The sequence below is a fragment of the Aythya marila genome, assembly GCF_965140915.1.
Source record: "Aythya marila genome assembly, chromosome: 6".
Taxonomy (NCBI): Eukaryota; Metazoa; Chordata; class Aves; order Anseriformes; family Anatidae; genus Aythya; species Aythya marila.
Window position 1 is genome coordinate 22,744,467 of NC_139047.1, and position 17,134 is coordinate 22,761,600.

The following is a 17,134-nucleotide window of genomic DNA, read 5'->3' on the forward strand; positions in this document are numbered from 1 at the left end:
TCGGTGGGGACAGGAGAGGTCCCCATAATACATCACATCATATTTATCTGCACTGAATGCCATTTGGTTGACTGATTACTCAGCCTTTAAAGTTTGGAATTTCTCAACCCGTGTTTGCCCTCAATGCAAACTTACCATCGTCTAGTTACTCCACAGTTATTATTAATTTTAATAAAGATTAGTGTCAAATTTCTTTCCTCCAGACTTAAGGCACCAAGAAAGCTTTCAGAGGAAGGTTATGAGGTGCCATTTGTTCCCAATTAAAATTTCCAAGAGGTTAGAATGATTGTGTTTACTTAATTTCATGCAATTCACTTGATCACTGGAGGACTCCAGCTGAAGGGAACCAGAGCTTTGCTGTTTCTCACCTGCCCTCCCACAGAGCGCTTGGGTGGCTGTGGGCCAGGCTGGGTGATTTGTTGCTCTGACTGTTTGTATGACAGCCTCTCCCACAGTTAATTTGATTTCTGACCTCTCTACCCTGCCAAAAAAGACAGAGAAGTGGTAATGAGAAGGGGAAATTTGTTGAGTGACTAAACATGCCAAGAGTTGAACAAGGAAGAAACGCACTTGAGCATGCTGTGTGAAGGAGGAGGCCTTGTGTCACCATAGCTATTTTTTAAAAAAGCTTTTTCTGTAGTTGCCAGGAATGATGTAGAGGAGCTTTTTATTCAATACTTTAAACCTCTTCCACCCCCCAAATCCCGGAGTTTACATACATATTTCAATTTACACTTGAAGACAAAGGGCATAGGTAATGCTTTTTTTTTTTTTTTTAAAGCAACTTAACTGAATTTAACAAGGCAATGTTTACCTTGCACTTCAGATATTCAATATCAGGAATGAGCTACCACAGCTATAAACCAGAGTGCTACTACATGCTTCGTGCCAAAAAGCTTGGCATACACCCCCAGACTAAGTCAGTAAATCAATGTTCAAAGTATAAAATGCAAACAGAAGTAGTGTGTGGAGGGAGTGCCTTTAAGTTGCCCATATCTTCGTCCTGCCCATGAAAGATGTTACCACCTGTGTGTATTTAGCCAGTTTTTGCACAGTTTAAGGATTTCAACTTTATTTCATTAAATTCACCCACCTTTTCAGTGACCTTGAGGGTAAGTGTTCTGGAGCCACAGTGGAAAGGAAGAGGGCTGTAGGGTCACAAGTGACGAACAGACAGAAACAACAAAAGGGGATCAAGTTTTTAACAGCAATATAATAATCCATAAAACAATGTTCATTTCTTTAAAGGGATGGGAAAGACATGGTGGATATTGTTACAAAATCGACAGTACCCCTCGAAGTTTTGAACATGCTTCCAGTGGTTATTTCTGCCCATCTGCACTTGTTTCAGTAACAAACAGGTAGTTAATCCTATCAGACAGTGTGAAGATGCTTCTAACAAGAGCTATTCTAACTTCAGAAAGCATTGCATGGCAAAAGATATTACTATTATGAAATATTGTTTGTGTGAGAGTTGAGCATAATTACTAACATTGGTGAGAATAAAAGGTTTGTTCTGCTTTATTTTTTAATTGAAAATAATTTTAGTAAAAAGCAGTTGTTAGTCTACTTTAGATGTATAGCAATGTGCACACGTGAGCATGCAGGAATCTAAACAAAGCACTTTATACAAAGGTATGTAACATCTTTAAGAAATTTTATTAGTGTACTTGGAAGCTATACTGAAAAATGACAGTGCATTTAACTTTTGTGATCAAAATCCTTAAGATTTTAATCCAAATCAATTACTGTTTTATAAATGTTTTTATTTAGTTTTACGTTTTACATGAATCCTCAGCAAACCCAGGGGAGAGCATATATGTTTGAAGAGCATCTGACCTCTGTCTTCCTTTTTTTTTCTATCTACCTATATTCCAGCCTCAGCAAAGCCTTCTTCTCCTCAGATGTCCAGATGCTTGGATTTTCTCTGGTCTGTTTTATGACTTACCCTATATGTTGGATTCCAATTAGTTTGACATACTGCTATTTCAAATAGATATATATTATGCATGCTTTAATCTACACATACGTGTTTTTTAAAAAAATCACAACAGTAACAACAAAAACAAACAAAAAAGCCTTAAAGAGGAAATCTTCCATCCCTTTAGGACCCTGGGGAAGCACTGTGACCACTCATAATCAGATGTGCGATAGCTAGAAACTTCAGGAAAACGTGGGCTACCCAACATAAGGTTTTAAATTAATGGAAATTTGGCCTGCTAGGTGATTTCAGGATTGTGCAAAGTAAATACAATGGTATACTGCAATGCAGCAATAATTCTTACTAAGAGAATAAAGGACAAATTCTGGGCAGCTGAGTGTTTACAACTCAAACTTGAAAGGGAGCTAAGGGCATGCTGCACATCACTGGAAGCATGTGTTCTATGTTTTTCTCTTTACTTGTTTTTATTTTATTTTTGCTGGGTGTAGCCATCACTGTTTATTACGTTAGTTTCCAGTTCCGATGTTGGAGCAACAAAGGAAGCTAGGTTAGCTTAAAATTTAATTACTGCTTAGCTTTGTTGCTCTGATGTGACAAATATAAAAACTTCTCAGTGTGTTGATCCTGAAATATTCATTAAAATTATATTGGATAGAAAGAGTTGATGTAAAAAGAGAACATGCAAAGGAAATGAAAAATAAATAAAGAAGTTCTCAGTCACTCAGTGTTACAGATACATTCAGATTTTTACATTAACATCATTCTTACGGTATTTAGCAGTTCTTTTCACAATCTGGAGGAAAAAATAGAGAAGTTTTATAAGTCTTTATCAAGCTGAGAACTTTAACATGTATATTTTCATAAGCTGATTAAATGTGCTTATAAACTAAAACATTTTTGTATAATGCTATACCAATTATATCTGAATAAATTACATTGAAGTGACAAGGGGCTGCTGTATGCAACCATTATTACTTGAAAAAGATCTAAATGTCTCATCTAAGTTTCTAAATGAGTAAATTTCAGAAGGAAAAACTAATTGCTTCTGCAGTCAAAACAGCTCGGAACAGCTGGTGCTTTGAATCCTTCAGCTCTGATTTTTAGTGCCATTTTGTGTGTCCAGTTCTAATAAGATACTTCTGTGCTAAAGCTTTTGCTTTTCTTTATTCTGTATCTTTTTGTGACCCTACTATCTTTTCTACTTTAAAGACTTCCTTACTTTTATCTGTTCATCATGAATATATTCTGTTTTAACATTTTGTAGCATAAGCATTGAGAGATTTCAATGTATGGTTCCTTGAATGTGCACAAATGCTGGAGAGCAAAAAATAAAAAGGAAGAAGAAGGAGGAAAAAATATGCTTGCTTTATACTACAGAGTTTTGTGTGAAATTTACCACAGAATTCTGTAAAGAAAATTAAATACGTTTTAGATATTTTTCTATTCTTGGGTGATTACATTTTTTCGTGATGCCTACTTGCCACAACACCAATTGATGTATATTCTAACAAGCTTTTTGTCCTGATCATTTTGTTAAGGTTTGAACAAGCTTTTATCACCAGCATGATCCATAGCATGGTAAAATCTGAGAGAACTTATTTTTGGATAGGTCTGCAAGACCTTAATAACACAGGAGAATACTTTTGGCTAACAACAGATGGGAAGAATCACTCTGTGAGCTACGCAAACTGGAACAAGCATCAGCCACGTGAGTAATGCACTGATTTAAAAACAAAACCAAAAAAAAAAAACAAAACAAAACAAAAAAGACTTGTGGGGAGCAAAAAACTCTCATTACACATGGTTTGCCATTTTGGCATTTTATATGAAGAAGAGAGTATCGATTGTCTTACATACATTTCTGACAATAAGGACACTGTGTGGAGGTTTTTTTTTCTTCTTCCTCTTCAGTTTGCTGATACTTAGTTTGCTTGTTTGATTTTTTTTTTTTTTTTTTTTTTTTTTTTTTTGCTTTATAGTAATACAGAGGAAAACTTTACAAGAAAATAGAAATGATAAAATTAAATAGCAGGTTAATGTACAGAACATTTGAACATTCAAATATGACCACCAATGTTGTTGCCAAGCTTTTGACTCTTTAGATGACTAGAATTTTAAGTTCTTCATCTTTTGAAGCATAAACCTCTTAAAGATACCAGAGAAGGAGACATGAAAATAAATACATGCCATTTCACTAATTTCTTCCAAGTTTTTGACTCTACATTTATTGCTTTACTACTGCAGTTTGTTAAAGTACTATTTTAAGTCGCATTTTATCTTCTGCATTTTGTGAAAGGAATCCTTTGTTCATTTTGCAAGCTCAAGTCAGCCAAGACAGGCTTACAACCTGGTCACTGACCAGAGAACTTGCTAGCTTTGTAATCCCATCAAGGTTTTATATAGAACCGGATGCCAATAAAACAGACATTTCACCAAAAATTCACAAAATTCCAGTGCTTTATTCCAGCACTCGATGCTTACTTCTGTGCTTTAGGTCATTCTGGAGGATGTGTGGCAATGCGCGGAGAGAACCCTGTTGGTTATTGGGAGGTAAAAAGCTGTAGGAACTTCAAAGCAATGTCATTGTGCAAGCAAAAAATCAATTCCTATGAAGAACCTGAACTTACTTTTCAAAGACATTTGAGTTCCTGCTACTTTGGATGGGAGTCTGAAGCCAACCTATTCAACTGCTACAAGGTAAGTGGCAAACTTGAATTTATGAAATGGCAAATTGATTCTGCATCAGTGTAGGAATAAACTGTTCCAAAAATATTTAGATAAAATATTTCTTCTACCTAACTGTTACCATCCTTCACTGTATTTTAAAGTGAATAAAAGTCTTTAAGACTTCAATTGGAACTATGTTAGAAATGTGTAGGACTTTATTATAGGAAAAACTGCAAATAATATTTGATTTTTATGGGCTTCTGAAACAACTTGCTCTCCAAAATCAACTGCATTTATGACAGTGTTTATTTTATTGCAGATATTTCACAGTGAAAAAGTTCTGATGAAAAGAACATGGGATGAAGCAGAAACTTTATGCCAAGATTTTGGAGCACATCTTGCTAGTTTTTCCCATATCTATGAAGAGATGTTTCTAAACAATTTGTTATATACAATTTTTGATAGGTAAGTACACTTTATTAACATCAACAAGGTTTATTTTAAATGTATTAATCTGTAAAAATAATGTATGATTTAAGGCCTTCCATGCTCTTTAATAGTATCTAAGGAAGTCTCTACTCTTGACTCATGAATTTAGAAATGGGTGAAAAGAAGTGTAATACCAACACTGTAATGTGATTGTTTTTGAAGATGATCTCTGTAGTAGGTGTCAAATGACTATTAATGTCAAAGTGTCTTGTGAGTAACATTCCCTGTAGAAATGAAGGTTCTGCAATTTGATCCTACTTTAAACATTTTCTTCTTTAAAATACAACCTGACATTTTAGAAACAAAACCAGATACTAAACTATAAATACATGTAATACAGTATGATACGTGAGATAAATAAATGAATGAGTATTTGCACTAATTAAAAAATAATCTGTGAAATAGCTAAGGAAAAAGCGTGTAAGAAGTATTTTTCTGCTCCCACCACAGGACAGAAGAAAGACAATTCTGGATTGGATTTAATAAAAGAAACCCACTTTCTGGAGGGACGTGGCAGTGGTCTGACAGAACACCTGTAAATACACGTATACTATATATTTCAGAAACCTCTCAAGTAATATCTGTGCATCAGTTCCCCAAAATAAGCCATGTGAACTGACAAATGTTGGCCAGGAAAGTTCTGCTTTTTTCACAACCACATACTACATTTAAAATAATTGTTACAGCAGGGTTAACATTATACTACTATTAAAACAGCCTGTGCAAAAGGGTTGTACAACTGCAAAAGGAATTTAGTAGAATTATAAAGTTTTGTGGATGTGTGCTTTCCTGCAAAGCATGTTGTGGTTAGCCCAGGATATGTCACACTGCATTGTAAAAGATTTCTGAACAAGCATGTGGATTTTGGAGTACACAGAAGGGTCAGTTTTTGAACTGTAATTAGTTTTCAGCCGTAAGGAACGGTGCCAGCTCTGCCGTCACTACTTAAGTAATTGCAGAATATGAGTGCAAAGTTCAGTCATGTAAGGTGCTGAACCAAAGCAAAGGCTGTTGGGCTTGGACGACCACTGCTAATCATAGAATCCTAGAATATCCCAAGTTGGAAGGGACCCACAAGGATCATTGAGTCCAACTCCTGGTTCTACACAGCACCACCCAAAATCAAACTGTATGTCTGAGAATGTTGTCCAAATGCTTCTGGGCAAGCTTGGGGCCATGACCACTTCCCTGGGGATACTGTTCCAGTGCCATGTCAAAAAACTTTTAGGTTTCATAGCTATGCAATTTCTTTTACAAAGGTAGAGTCTGATTTAAGATAGGAAATTGAACAGGACATCGCAAGAAAATTAGTATGGATCCCATTTTTAATATACCACCATAACTTAGGTAATCCTCTAGTTCCCTAGTCTGGAAGTTACTTCTTCATGAAGCACATCTCCATATCCTTCCTTTTTTTCCATTATAATAATTTTGAAATGCTTTATCTTGAATTTTCCCTTAAAAATAATGTCTGTGCTGTTTGCAGGTTGTGTCTTCATTTTTGGAGAGCAAATATGTTGAAGATGATTCAAGAAACTGTGGTGTGTTCAAAGTAAATAAAACAGTCTTTCCTGCTCACTGCAATGAAAAACGTGAATGGATATGCAAAATACCAAAAGGTGAAATTTTAATTAACACACATTGCATATTACATCCTTGACTTGTAATTCAGGGGAAACAAGAAAAAATATCTAAAAGACTGTTCTTTGTCCAAATCTCCCTATTGGTCTTCTGCATGAAATCATGGCAAAGCTGCATGCAACCATTAGGGTTTGTTGGCCAGTTACAAAGACTTATCTGTTCAGGCAGGTTAAAAATGGGTAGCAACGATTAGTATTTAGCTAGCAGGAGTTAACCAAAGTCCTGATGTATAAAAGTTGCTAAAAATGTTAAGATTGCTAGGTGTGGCAATTTTTTTTCTATTTTTGTCCCTGGACATGAATAGCAACATTCTTCATCATTTCGATTAAATTCTCACCATGCGGGGAAAGTAATTTCAGTGCAGTATCTCTTCTCATTCTTAATCTAATGTGTTTTAATTTATTTATGTATTTTCGCAGGTGTTAAACCAAAGAATCCAGATTGGTACATAGCTGGTATGAAAACCTTTTTTCTAATTTTTTGTCACATCTTGAAATATTATCATTAAAAAATGTAATTTAAGCTGTTGGTAAAAATAAATAACTAAACTGTTTTAAGTTAAAAACTTAAATTATGTAACCTTGTAGGAACTTCTTGTTGCTACAGAAGAACATGTGCTGCTCTTTTGGTTAAGAACACTGAAAAGTAAGATCCTACTTAGGTTAGATAAAAAAAAATAAATAAATATTGCCAGTATTACACACGTGAATTTGATATCCTCTCAATAACATTAAAATTGCCTTTTTGCAAAGTCCAGGCAACCCTGTTAACATTGCTATGTTAACACAGGATATAATATAAAGCCGAAAATTGCTAATTATCCATTCGTTGTCATAATTCAATCTGTCAAATACGGTTTTGCTGCTAGTTGTGGAATATTGTCCCATGACAGGTGGCTGGAAGCAGGCCACGTGAGTTGCAAAGAACGTGAATTCCAGTGAGGTTTTATGCCTGCACAGTTCTCACTCTTCTGCTCGTTTTCTAGAACTACCATGGTCATATTACCAAGGAGCAGAGTATCTTTTCCACGTAAATCCTACAGACTGGGACACCTATGAGTTTATCTGTGGCTGGCTTCGTAGTGGAATGGCAACAATAAATTCTTCTGGTGAACAAGCATTTATTGAAAATAAAATTAAGAAGGTAACAGAGACTATAATTTTAACAAATAAATGCTCTCCCTGTTTTTTTTTTTACTAGTTATTTTCTGTTGCGTATTTTGGAAAGTCTGATTGCCTATTACTTCAGGTAAAATCCAAAAGACATTTTACTTTAGAAATAATTTTCTGGCTGTCTTTATTTTTCACGTCCCTCCTTGGGGCCCTGCTTAGCTAAAGAAGTCAGTGACATTTCAGAATCTGCATAATCATTGTGCTAATGAGCAGGTCTGTCTCCCTCAAGAGTTGTAAAAGGATCAAAAAACAGTTGTCTGTCCCAAAGTTATGAAAGTAATTAGGTAGACATGAATTCGTGTAAGAGAAAGACGTTTCACATGCGTGTCCCACTTATCTTTTTCTGCTTCCACCCCTCTGTGACCAAGGGGATGCAGATACTAGCACAGCTGAGCTGAGTTCATGCTTGCCCCTCATGGCTCCTCAGTTGTTCATGTGCCAGTTCTGCACCCAGATGATTGCTCCTGATCCCACACAGCTTCATAATTGCAGTTGGTTCCCATTCAGTGACTGGCAGCTGGTCTGGGAGCAGCAGTGCTGTGGGACACCTCAGTGGGTATATTAGCATGAGATGGGCAGTACATCCAGATGTTTGAAACAGTCTTCATGGTTTGAATCTTTAACACCATGATTGGAAAGATTAATCCTGGGCAGTGCTGGCCAAAATGTTTCCTGATTTCAGAGTACTGATTTCCCTGCACCTTAATCTCATCTAGAGCTCCAAACCCTAGTGATGGGTTCTTATGACCTTGGAAAATACATCAGTTTTTCCTCTATATATGTCACCTTGGGCAAAATTCCCCTATTTCTGCAGCTTTGTATGGTCTCTCCTGAATAAGACCCCTTTAATACTGGACATATTTATATGGAAAAAGACATCTGGCTCTAAATTCCTCTCTGTAAGAAAGCAGAATTTCTGTAGAGCTACAGTGAGGTAACACAAGTTGAGAAATAACTGCAGAAGCAGATGAATTTCCAAGAAACAGTGTGTTTTCTTTTAGGTGTTCTCAGTAAAATGAAAGAAGGAAAATACAAAAAAAACTCCTCATATAATAACTGAAAAACTGTCTGCTTTACTGAAGGCAAAATCCTTCAGTTGTAATGTAAAGGGATAGCAAAGTTTAATCATTAGAACAACAACTAGTGCTGAGCCAGAAAAGCTCTCGACTTATGCCTATGTAGTTTTGCTTGCGTTATGTACAGCCTTCTCTGCTTTTAACATAAAATAAAAACACAAGGACGGTTGTTCTCTAGTAGGATGGTATTTTAAGTTTCTAGTGAGTTATGTGTCATTTTCGTCTTTTGCTAAAGTGATTTTGTATCAAGACATGGTGAACTGGATCTAAACCATCAGTTCATGGCAGAAATAGCTTACTGTGGAAGAGCAGCATAACTTGATATAGCTGTCTTCATCCATGCCTACTAGATACTACTGTGCTGTCATGAAATTACTGTCCTATCTAAAACTGTATGCTTGTGACTTCAAAAATGACAAAGCTGTAAAAAAAGATGTATTTTTCCAACTTAACATCACTTAAAATGGCTAACCAGGATGCTTCTTTAAAGTCATATTTACTTACAAGAGATCTTTCAAAAGCAGCTTCATAACTGAAGTAGTGGATATCGTAGCATTTGATGGTGAGAATGCCAAGTTTACTCCATTTGCATTTGAAATTGGGTTAACTTCAAGCTTCATTTCAGAATATGACAGATTGAGCTATTTTAAAACCTGCTGCCTTTGGCTAAACTTTTGCAATACAGCCAGGTGTGTCCTTAAATGCTTGTAACTGATTTTCTGTGGAAGCAGGAGTAAGGATGGCAATCACTAAAATAATAACGAGGAGTCTGGATAGAATTTGTATGTGCTATTAGAAAACTTTGTAACAATTTCTTCACACAGGATTTAAAATCACATTTTTCACTACTGTAAAAATTGTGATGTATGCTAAGTGCTATGATTAGAAAGCTGAACTCAAGGCCCAGTCAATATCAAACCAGACAGCATTACTTAGAATCTGTTCTTTGTCCAAAACGTTGATTTTTATTTTTTTTAATTTGATATTGCTATATATGCTGTTAGCTTATGAAATCCTAACTAACTCTAAGGGCTGTATGGCTGCCAAAATACACAGGGCACTTAAATTCTTTCTGGAGAAAAAGTAATGCTTCCAAATGGCCAGATAACATTTACAGCGCCCTGTAACATTCATAACATTTTTTTTTTTTTTTCCTTATTGACTTTCCCATTGAACCCAAACCGTGACTCTTTGACTGATCTTGAAAGTGAAGGCTTCTTCAGAGTTTAAATCAGAATCAAGTTAGCACAGCAGTAATAAGTGGCTGTTTGAATTACATTATTTCTGTGAATTATCCATAATACTTTGCCATTTAGGACCGGAAGTCTAGAACCTTTCATGAGCATAACAATCAGTCTAAAAAGTGTGTCTATGAATCCATTGTATGAGCTATAAGAAGTAATGTAAATGCTCTTAGAAAGCATACTGGAAACATCAGGTCTATCTAATGCTCAGAGGAAATATTTGTACTTTACTAAAAATAGATAATTACTTAAGTTATAGTTTTGAACCAAGACTACAGTAATTGCCAGGGCAGATAGGCTGTAAATTCCTTAAATTGACAACCTAGTTACATCAGCAGTCCAGTGGAAACAGGGCTAAATCATGCTTTACTTAGACGAATAACCTTGCTGAAGGGAGGCAGAAGTAGTCCCGTAAATTCACACAGGCAGGGTTCAGCACCTGTTTTTCCATCTGAACCCAAAAGGAGATGCTATTTGCCTGAATACAAACAGGGTCTGGTTTTAGGAGTTTGTTAATGCTTTGATAAGAGGGCAACAACAGTTAAACATATGGCAAAACATTTTTTTTTTTTGTAGCTATCGAATAGTGATGTTCACTGGTGGATTGGATTGCACGCAGAAAATGCCAGCAATGAATTTCGGTAAGCGTGTGCTTCAGCTGCTCTGATTTGTACTTGGCATGTCTTGTTTACAAGCTGCCGTTCAGTTTGATGGACTAAAACTGTTTGATGACTGAGTGGGATATTCAAGAGACAACTTCGGCTTTCATGTAAATACCTTTCAGAATACATTACCCTTCATTTATTTCCATGTTACAGTATTTCTTCTGAAAGGGGTACAAAAGATGAAAGCCAAAGCTTGACTACCAACCCATTCTTCATTTGTTTTAACGCTTAGTTAATAAATGGGCACTTTTTACCCTGTATCTACTTACAACACTTTTAATGGGGGCTGTATTTTTAGGTCAGGACAGGGAAAAGTGTAACTACACTCTTAACATTTCTGTGCAGCTGGAGAGATGAATCACTAGTAACATATCAGAACTGGAATGAAGGGAGAGAACGAGATCTGCATAAACCAGGGAAAAGATGTGGCTTCATTTCATCACAAACAGGTTCATTTTATATTTCCTGTTTTGCAGAAGTTGTGAATTGATTCTGTTGTTTTCCAAAGGGGGTTATGTTCTTAATTGCTTTCAAGAAGTGCAGTTTGTATTACAATCTTGTTACGTGGTTATAGATTGCATAGCTGTTTCTATGGTTAAGAAAAGAGCAGCAAAGTATCATGAATTTTCTCTGAGACAAGGTGATGGGGCTTAAAAGTATATTAATAGTTCTAGTATTTTAATGTCAAAATATAAATACCCCAGTGATACTGAATCTTTACTTTTACTTAAGAATCTATTATGTGGCACAGCAAAAAGTGTTGATGCGTTGCTGGTTTTCACAGTCACTTTTCTCATAACCAAAAGAGCCAGATGGACCGAGCTGCAATTTTTCCTACTTTCAAAAACTGTTTTTATATCAGCAAACATTTTTAAATACTCAGGTTTCTATCTCATTTTTGATCGCATAGCCAATCTGCTGAAGAATTTTGGGTACCATGTTTTGTTATCTAATGGTGCTAGCCTCTACATTGTCACATAGATCTTTCTTTTGCTGCTGTAATAAAATAAATTAAAATGTTGCCAGTTCCAGTGATTTTTATCATTTCTCAGTTTCTGTTTTCTGATATGTGAGTCATATGATAAGGTAAACATGTCAGGTTCTTTGGAAGAAAAAAATATCCAGCTTTATATTTATGAGAAGAGCTGAAAAAAGTGATCCAGTTGCACTCTTGTAATCCAAAAGCCAAAACTGAAAAGAAAAAAAAAGGGGGGAAGAGGATCCCGCCCATTCCCATCAGCTGGCCAACAGATGGGAGCAGGTCAACAAATTGTTGAGTGCATTGTGTTCCTCTGAAAAATCTATTTTCCTTCTAAGCAGGTCAGCACTGGATGTCACTACCTGCATCTTGCCAACAATTTTCAATGAAAGGAAGTCAAACTATTTTATCTGGAAGACGTAATTTCTATATGCTTCCTCTTTTTTTTTTTATATATAATTGATTTTTGATTTTTTTTTTTTAAATGATGATATAGGCATATGTTACATGACTCAGCGTAGAGGAATTGGTTTAACTTAATAAAATCAAACTGTGAATAAAAATGTGAGCCCCATGGACCATCACATGTACTATAACATGATATGTCCAAATGTGTTTGATGTAGGATCTTGACTTGTTCAACCAATAAAGGGGATACCCTTCTTAACAATATCTAAGCTAAAAAAAATGTTCTTTCCAGTTCTCAGGTGAATATTGAACTCTGATTTTTTTTTTTTTTCTTTTTACACAGGACTCTGGGGTGATGAAAACTGTACTGTTTCTCTTCCTTGTATTTGTAAACGTAAAATTGCATGGAAAATTGAGAAAGAGATTCCAAAAGACCAGAACCAACAAGGAATATGTCCCAAGGGCTGGTTGCACTTTGGATTCAAAGTAAAACATTTTTTCCTGCTGTTTGACTATTCAAAACGCATTCCATATTTATGACAGAAATTGGACTTCTTAAAGATTATTCAGTATTTGAAAACTTTCTTAGTTTTTGAAAGCAGGGCCCTTAGGTTTATGAATACTGACATGGTGATATGAAGGTTTATGACTGTTAAGTAGCTTTGTACACAGAAAGTGCCTTAATACGGTGTTAAATTCTACTTTAGTTCAAGGAAATGTATACTTATTTATGCAAAAGCTTTCTAAGCACATTTATACATATGCCATCAAAAAGCCTGTTCCATGCCTTTTCCCATTGTAACAATTCTGTTATGGCCTAAAAACAGAACTCTGACCCCTTGGTGTATACGATGGATGTCATCCTCCTAAAGATGTGGTTTCAAATAGTGTTTGTCAAAGATGCTTATAAACTGAAGCCTATTTGAAATTGAAGTTTCAAAGGCAGTCACTTCATTAGGCTTTTCTTAAACACATACATTCCTTAACGGTGACGTGCATTGAGGTGTCCAGGCTTATGCCAGTGCTAAAATGCAGTGACTATAATGATAAATTTAACCTAGATTACATTTATTTTTAAACAAACAGTTTGAATCCAAGCCTAAGTGCAGCTGAACACCAATACCAAGAATGTGGAAATGATCCAATACAGGACAGAAACTAATGAAATAGGTAGTTTCAGTAAAGTGTGTGAAGTGTTTCAGTGGCAATGATTCAAATCCTAACTAGCCCACCTGATGGTATCCAGGGGTTCTCAGCAGGACAGGTTAGACACTGGAAAAGCAGGGAAGGAGACCTGTGTCTTTATGTGAAATGCAGTAGTATGCTACTGACCGCATGGTATCTGTGGCTGTGGATCCAGCACTTTTAATAACTGGTGAGCAGTTTAAACTGGAGGAAAAACAAAGCAAGCCTTTTATTTTTTGAAACAGTGCTTTTTGATACAAATTCCGAAGGATCCAGACCACCTGAGGAGCTGGTACTCTGCACAAGCATTCTGCAGTAGATATGATGGTTCCCTCGCTTCCCTCGAAGATGAACTGGAACAAGGTAGAATACTGAACATATTTTTAAATAAATGAAATTTCATCTTCACTGTGATGCTTTAATAAGGTTTAATCTTGGATACAGATTTAGGAAAAAAGATCACACAAATTGGACTCAGGTTTCCAGTGCTTTAAACAGATCAGTATGTGTTTTCTTTCCTGTTTTCCCAAAATATAAAGAATACAACATCACACTGTTGTCAAAGCAATCTCATTTTTATCCATTAATATTACTTAAAATCTGATCTATATTATAGCACAAAGTGCTAGGCTGGAAATGTTAGTGAAGTGAATGCTAGCACATTCAGGAATATTTAAAATCCATATTCACAAAAATCTGTGGTTGAATTCCATGCATTTGTAAAACCTTCTGTTTGGAGGTGGCAAGAATCTAATTGGCTAACTTTATTTGAGAAATATTTCTTTTCACCAAAAATGAAAAAAGTTTTTTCAACGATCCAGTACCCTGAATAAAGTTGTACTCCAGCTTAAGTTGTTCGAACTACTGTCACAATTTCTAGAAGACTTAATAGGCTAGCTCTTGACCCAGCTGAAGTTAATTAGTGCTACTGAATTTATAGCTAGATGACAATGAAATGCCACTCATGTTCCTGCTTTCTAGTAAGTAGGTAATGCCTTTGATTGGTAGTTTTATTTTTCAGTGCTTTAACGTGTTGGAAGAGACTTCAACCAAATGGTTACCAGTTTAATGTATTTGATATTTTACTTCTGTTTTCATTTTTCAGCTTTCATAACAATGAATCTATTTGGACAGAAAACTAGTGTTTGGATAGGTTTCCAGAGTGATGATTATGAAAAGTGGGTGAATGAAAATCCTCCAATGTATTCCAATTGGTCTCCAATTCAAGCAGTGCATGTGAGTATTTCTGAGGGTTTTAAGGACATTGAGTTGTTGTTTTGGCTGCAATCATCACAAATGCCACAAAGACAAGGCCAAACTTGTTATAGCAACTTAGTCTTCTCTTAACTTCTGCAACTTTAGACAACTGTGGGCACAATTTTATGAGTGTAGCTAGAGGTTGCAAAAAGAGCACTATCTAGACAGTTATTTATGTAATTTATGGCTGTAGTCCCATTATTTTACAATTTCAGTCAAGCACTGGGATTTAAATTATATGGTTGGTACCTTATACTAGGTCTGAGCAAAGTTTATGAATAATATTATGAATTTCATATTTTAGTACATTTTCTACACTAAGTTAGTTAGTATTTTGGTTAATGTTTTAGTTTGTTCAGTGCAAGTTTGCAACATGTTTTCCTACGAGGCCAAATAGCATTTATGTGAATGTTCATTGTTCTACCTAACTACATACATATAACAGTGAGTTTCAGTTAATTATTAATTATGTCTTGTTTTACATAGTGTCTTTTATAATTAATGTAAGATTCTGTGTTGATTGCAGAGGCAGCGTTATAATAGTGCCAACGTTGAAGAGCAAGTTCCACTTTGTACATTGGTATCAAATAGCCCGAATTTTTATTTTACGGGAAAATGGTACTTAGAAAACTGTGAGAAAAATTATGGGTTTGTTTGCCAAAAAAAGCAGGGTAAGAATTTGTTTTGGTTTGCGTCTATTCTCATTTGTTCTTGTGTTGAATTCCATTTTATTCACTTTATTTCCATCTAGAAGCAGCTTGTTAGAGGTGTCTATAAAACCAGGAATAAAAAAGATTTTTAAGGTAGTTTTACTTTGATATTTCATCAGACTAGCTCTATACTATTTAATAAATCAATAGCTGTGATGTTGAAGTAATTTCTCAAAAAAATTTTTGCTGTTAAATTTTGTTCCTAGCATTGAGCTACATATTGTGGATTTAAGACTAGAGATGGAATTTCATGTTGTCTGTCATTGTAAGCAGAGTACCAGCATGAAATTACAAAAGGCAAAACAGGATAATTTGGATGAAAGTATTTGTTGTTGTTGGACTTGTAATCTCGGACCAGACTAGACTCTAGAAGATGTATTTCTGTGAACAGTGCAAGCCAATTGGCTGATCAGTCGTAGCTTGCCTTTTTTTCTTGTGCTTTTCCATTTCTGTCACTGTAATGTCCACTTGCCAGAAGCAGCAGGATTTCACAGGGAACGCACGTTGTTTCGCTGTGGTTTTGCTCGAGCTGAGCAGCAGAGCTGCCTCTCGGGTGGGAGCTGCTGCTGACCCTGAGCACGTCCTGGGCATTGCTGGTGCTGCTGTCGCAGCATGTTACCAAAATGGACTGGTGGCAAAGTGTGCACTCTAAAGCCAGGGCTGGGCTGTCATCTGAGCCTTTGTGGAGCACCCCTGGGGGCTATACTGGATGTGGTGGTTGTTTAGGATGGCTCAGCTTTATCTGTCACCTCATAGTTAAGCCCTAAAGAGGAAGTAGCTCCTGTGGCTCTCCGCAAGAGGCTCAATGGAGTAAATAGAGTAAACCAGCACACTTTGGGCAGAACTCACATGTGGCTCTTGAGAACCATAACCATGTTTGACATCATTTATTACAAAGCTCAGTTGTGGGGAGTGCAGGAGTAATCTTGCATACAGTAAAGGGAAGAAAAAATGCATTTTCCTCCTCTGATTGGTTTGTGTTTACATTTTTATCTTAACCCCCTTGCTGCTGCTCCAAACAGGCAGAAATGGCTTTAAAAGGCTGTCCAGGAGGGAAGCTGCCAGGAGGGAGATCTTAACTGGGATCTAATCTCACAGTGATGCTCGTATTAGGACTCTGTCAGCATTTTACTGTATTTCCTAATTTAATTTTTTAAGCAGTGACACACACTGAAAGCTGGAACAAAATGGAGCGCTTCAGTAAGCTCAAGAGCAGAACTTGTTCTGCTTAGAATTCTCAAACTGTAAATGATTTGTGGATTACAAATAATCAGTTAACTTCTTTAAGATGCTTGTTAACACTCCTGCTAGCTGTAAAGGAAACTGAATTTATAAACATTCCACATCTTAGCGAAGCAACTGTTCATCATCCCTTCAGTTGTGCCTGTTCAATCATTTGTGAGTCCACATATTGTGCTGTGAACTGAGCTTGGAAAAGATTGCAAATAACCCTTCAAGAAAGAACTGCTCTAAATTACATGCAAGGAGTCAGGGTTAAGAGCATGCTGCAGCCCACATCTGGGATATGGCCAAATCCCATGCGATTTCCTGCAGACTTTCAAAGGTCTACTCAGTGGAACCAACTCCATCCAGGTTTTTCTTTTGGACACATTATAGTCATTCACTCTTGTCATGAGTTTTGTGGTATGATCACCTTTCAGATACTGTTCTAGTAGTCAACTATTTTGTTTGCCGTGCC

At 36.1% G+C, this 17,134-nt stretch overlaps 1 protein-coding gene across 1 annotated transcript in view; it reads left to right on the forward strand.

The window, feature by feature from the left end:
- PLA2R1 (phospholipase A2 receptor 1) overlaps positions 1 to 17,134 on the forward strand; it is a 41,795-nt gene that overhangs the window by 16,899 nt on the left and 7,762 nt on the right. Inside the window, exons 10-23 of the mRNA XM_082764112.1 lie at positions 1,249 to 1,361; positions 3,481 to 3,650; positions 4,437 to 4,639; positions 4,929 to 5,074; positions 5,549 to 5,633; positions 6,585 to 6,717; positions 7,159 to 7,194; positions 7,725 to 7,882; positions 10,808 to 10,872; positions 11,242 to 11,345; positions 12,627 to 12,769; positions 13,714 to 13,831; positions 14,574 to 14,704; positions 15,252 to 15,396. Coding sequence (XP_082620238.1) covers positions 1,249 to 1,361; positions 3,481 to 3,650; positions 4,437 to 4,639; positions 4,929 to 5,074; positions 5,549 to 5,633; positions 6,585 to 6,717; positions 7,159 to 7,194; positions 7,725 to 7,882; positions 10,808 to 10,872; positions 11,242 to 11,345; positions 12,627 to 12,769; positions 13,714 to 13,831; positions 14,574 to 14,704; positions 15,252 to 15,396 — 1,750 coding nt within the window. The remainder of the gene's footprint in view (positions 1 to 1,248; positions 1,362 to 3,480; positions 3,651 to 4,436; positions 4,640 to 4,928; positions 5,075 to 5,548; positions 5,634 to 6,584; positions 6,718 to 7,158; positions 7,195 to 7,724; positions 7,883 to 10,807; positions 10,873 to 11,241; positions 11,346 to 12,626; positions 12,770 to 13,713; positions 13,832 to 14,573; positions 14,705 to 15,251; positions 15,397 to 17,134) is intronic.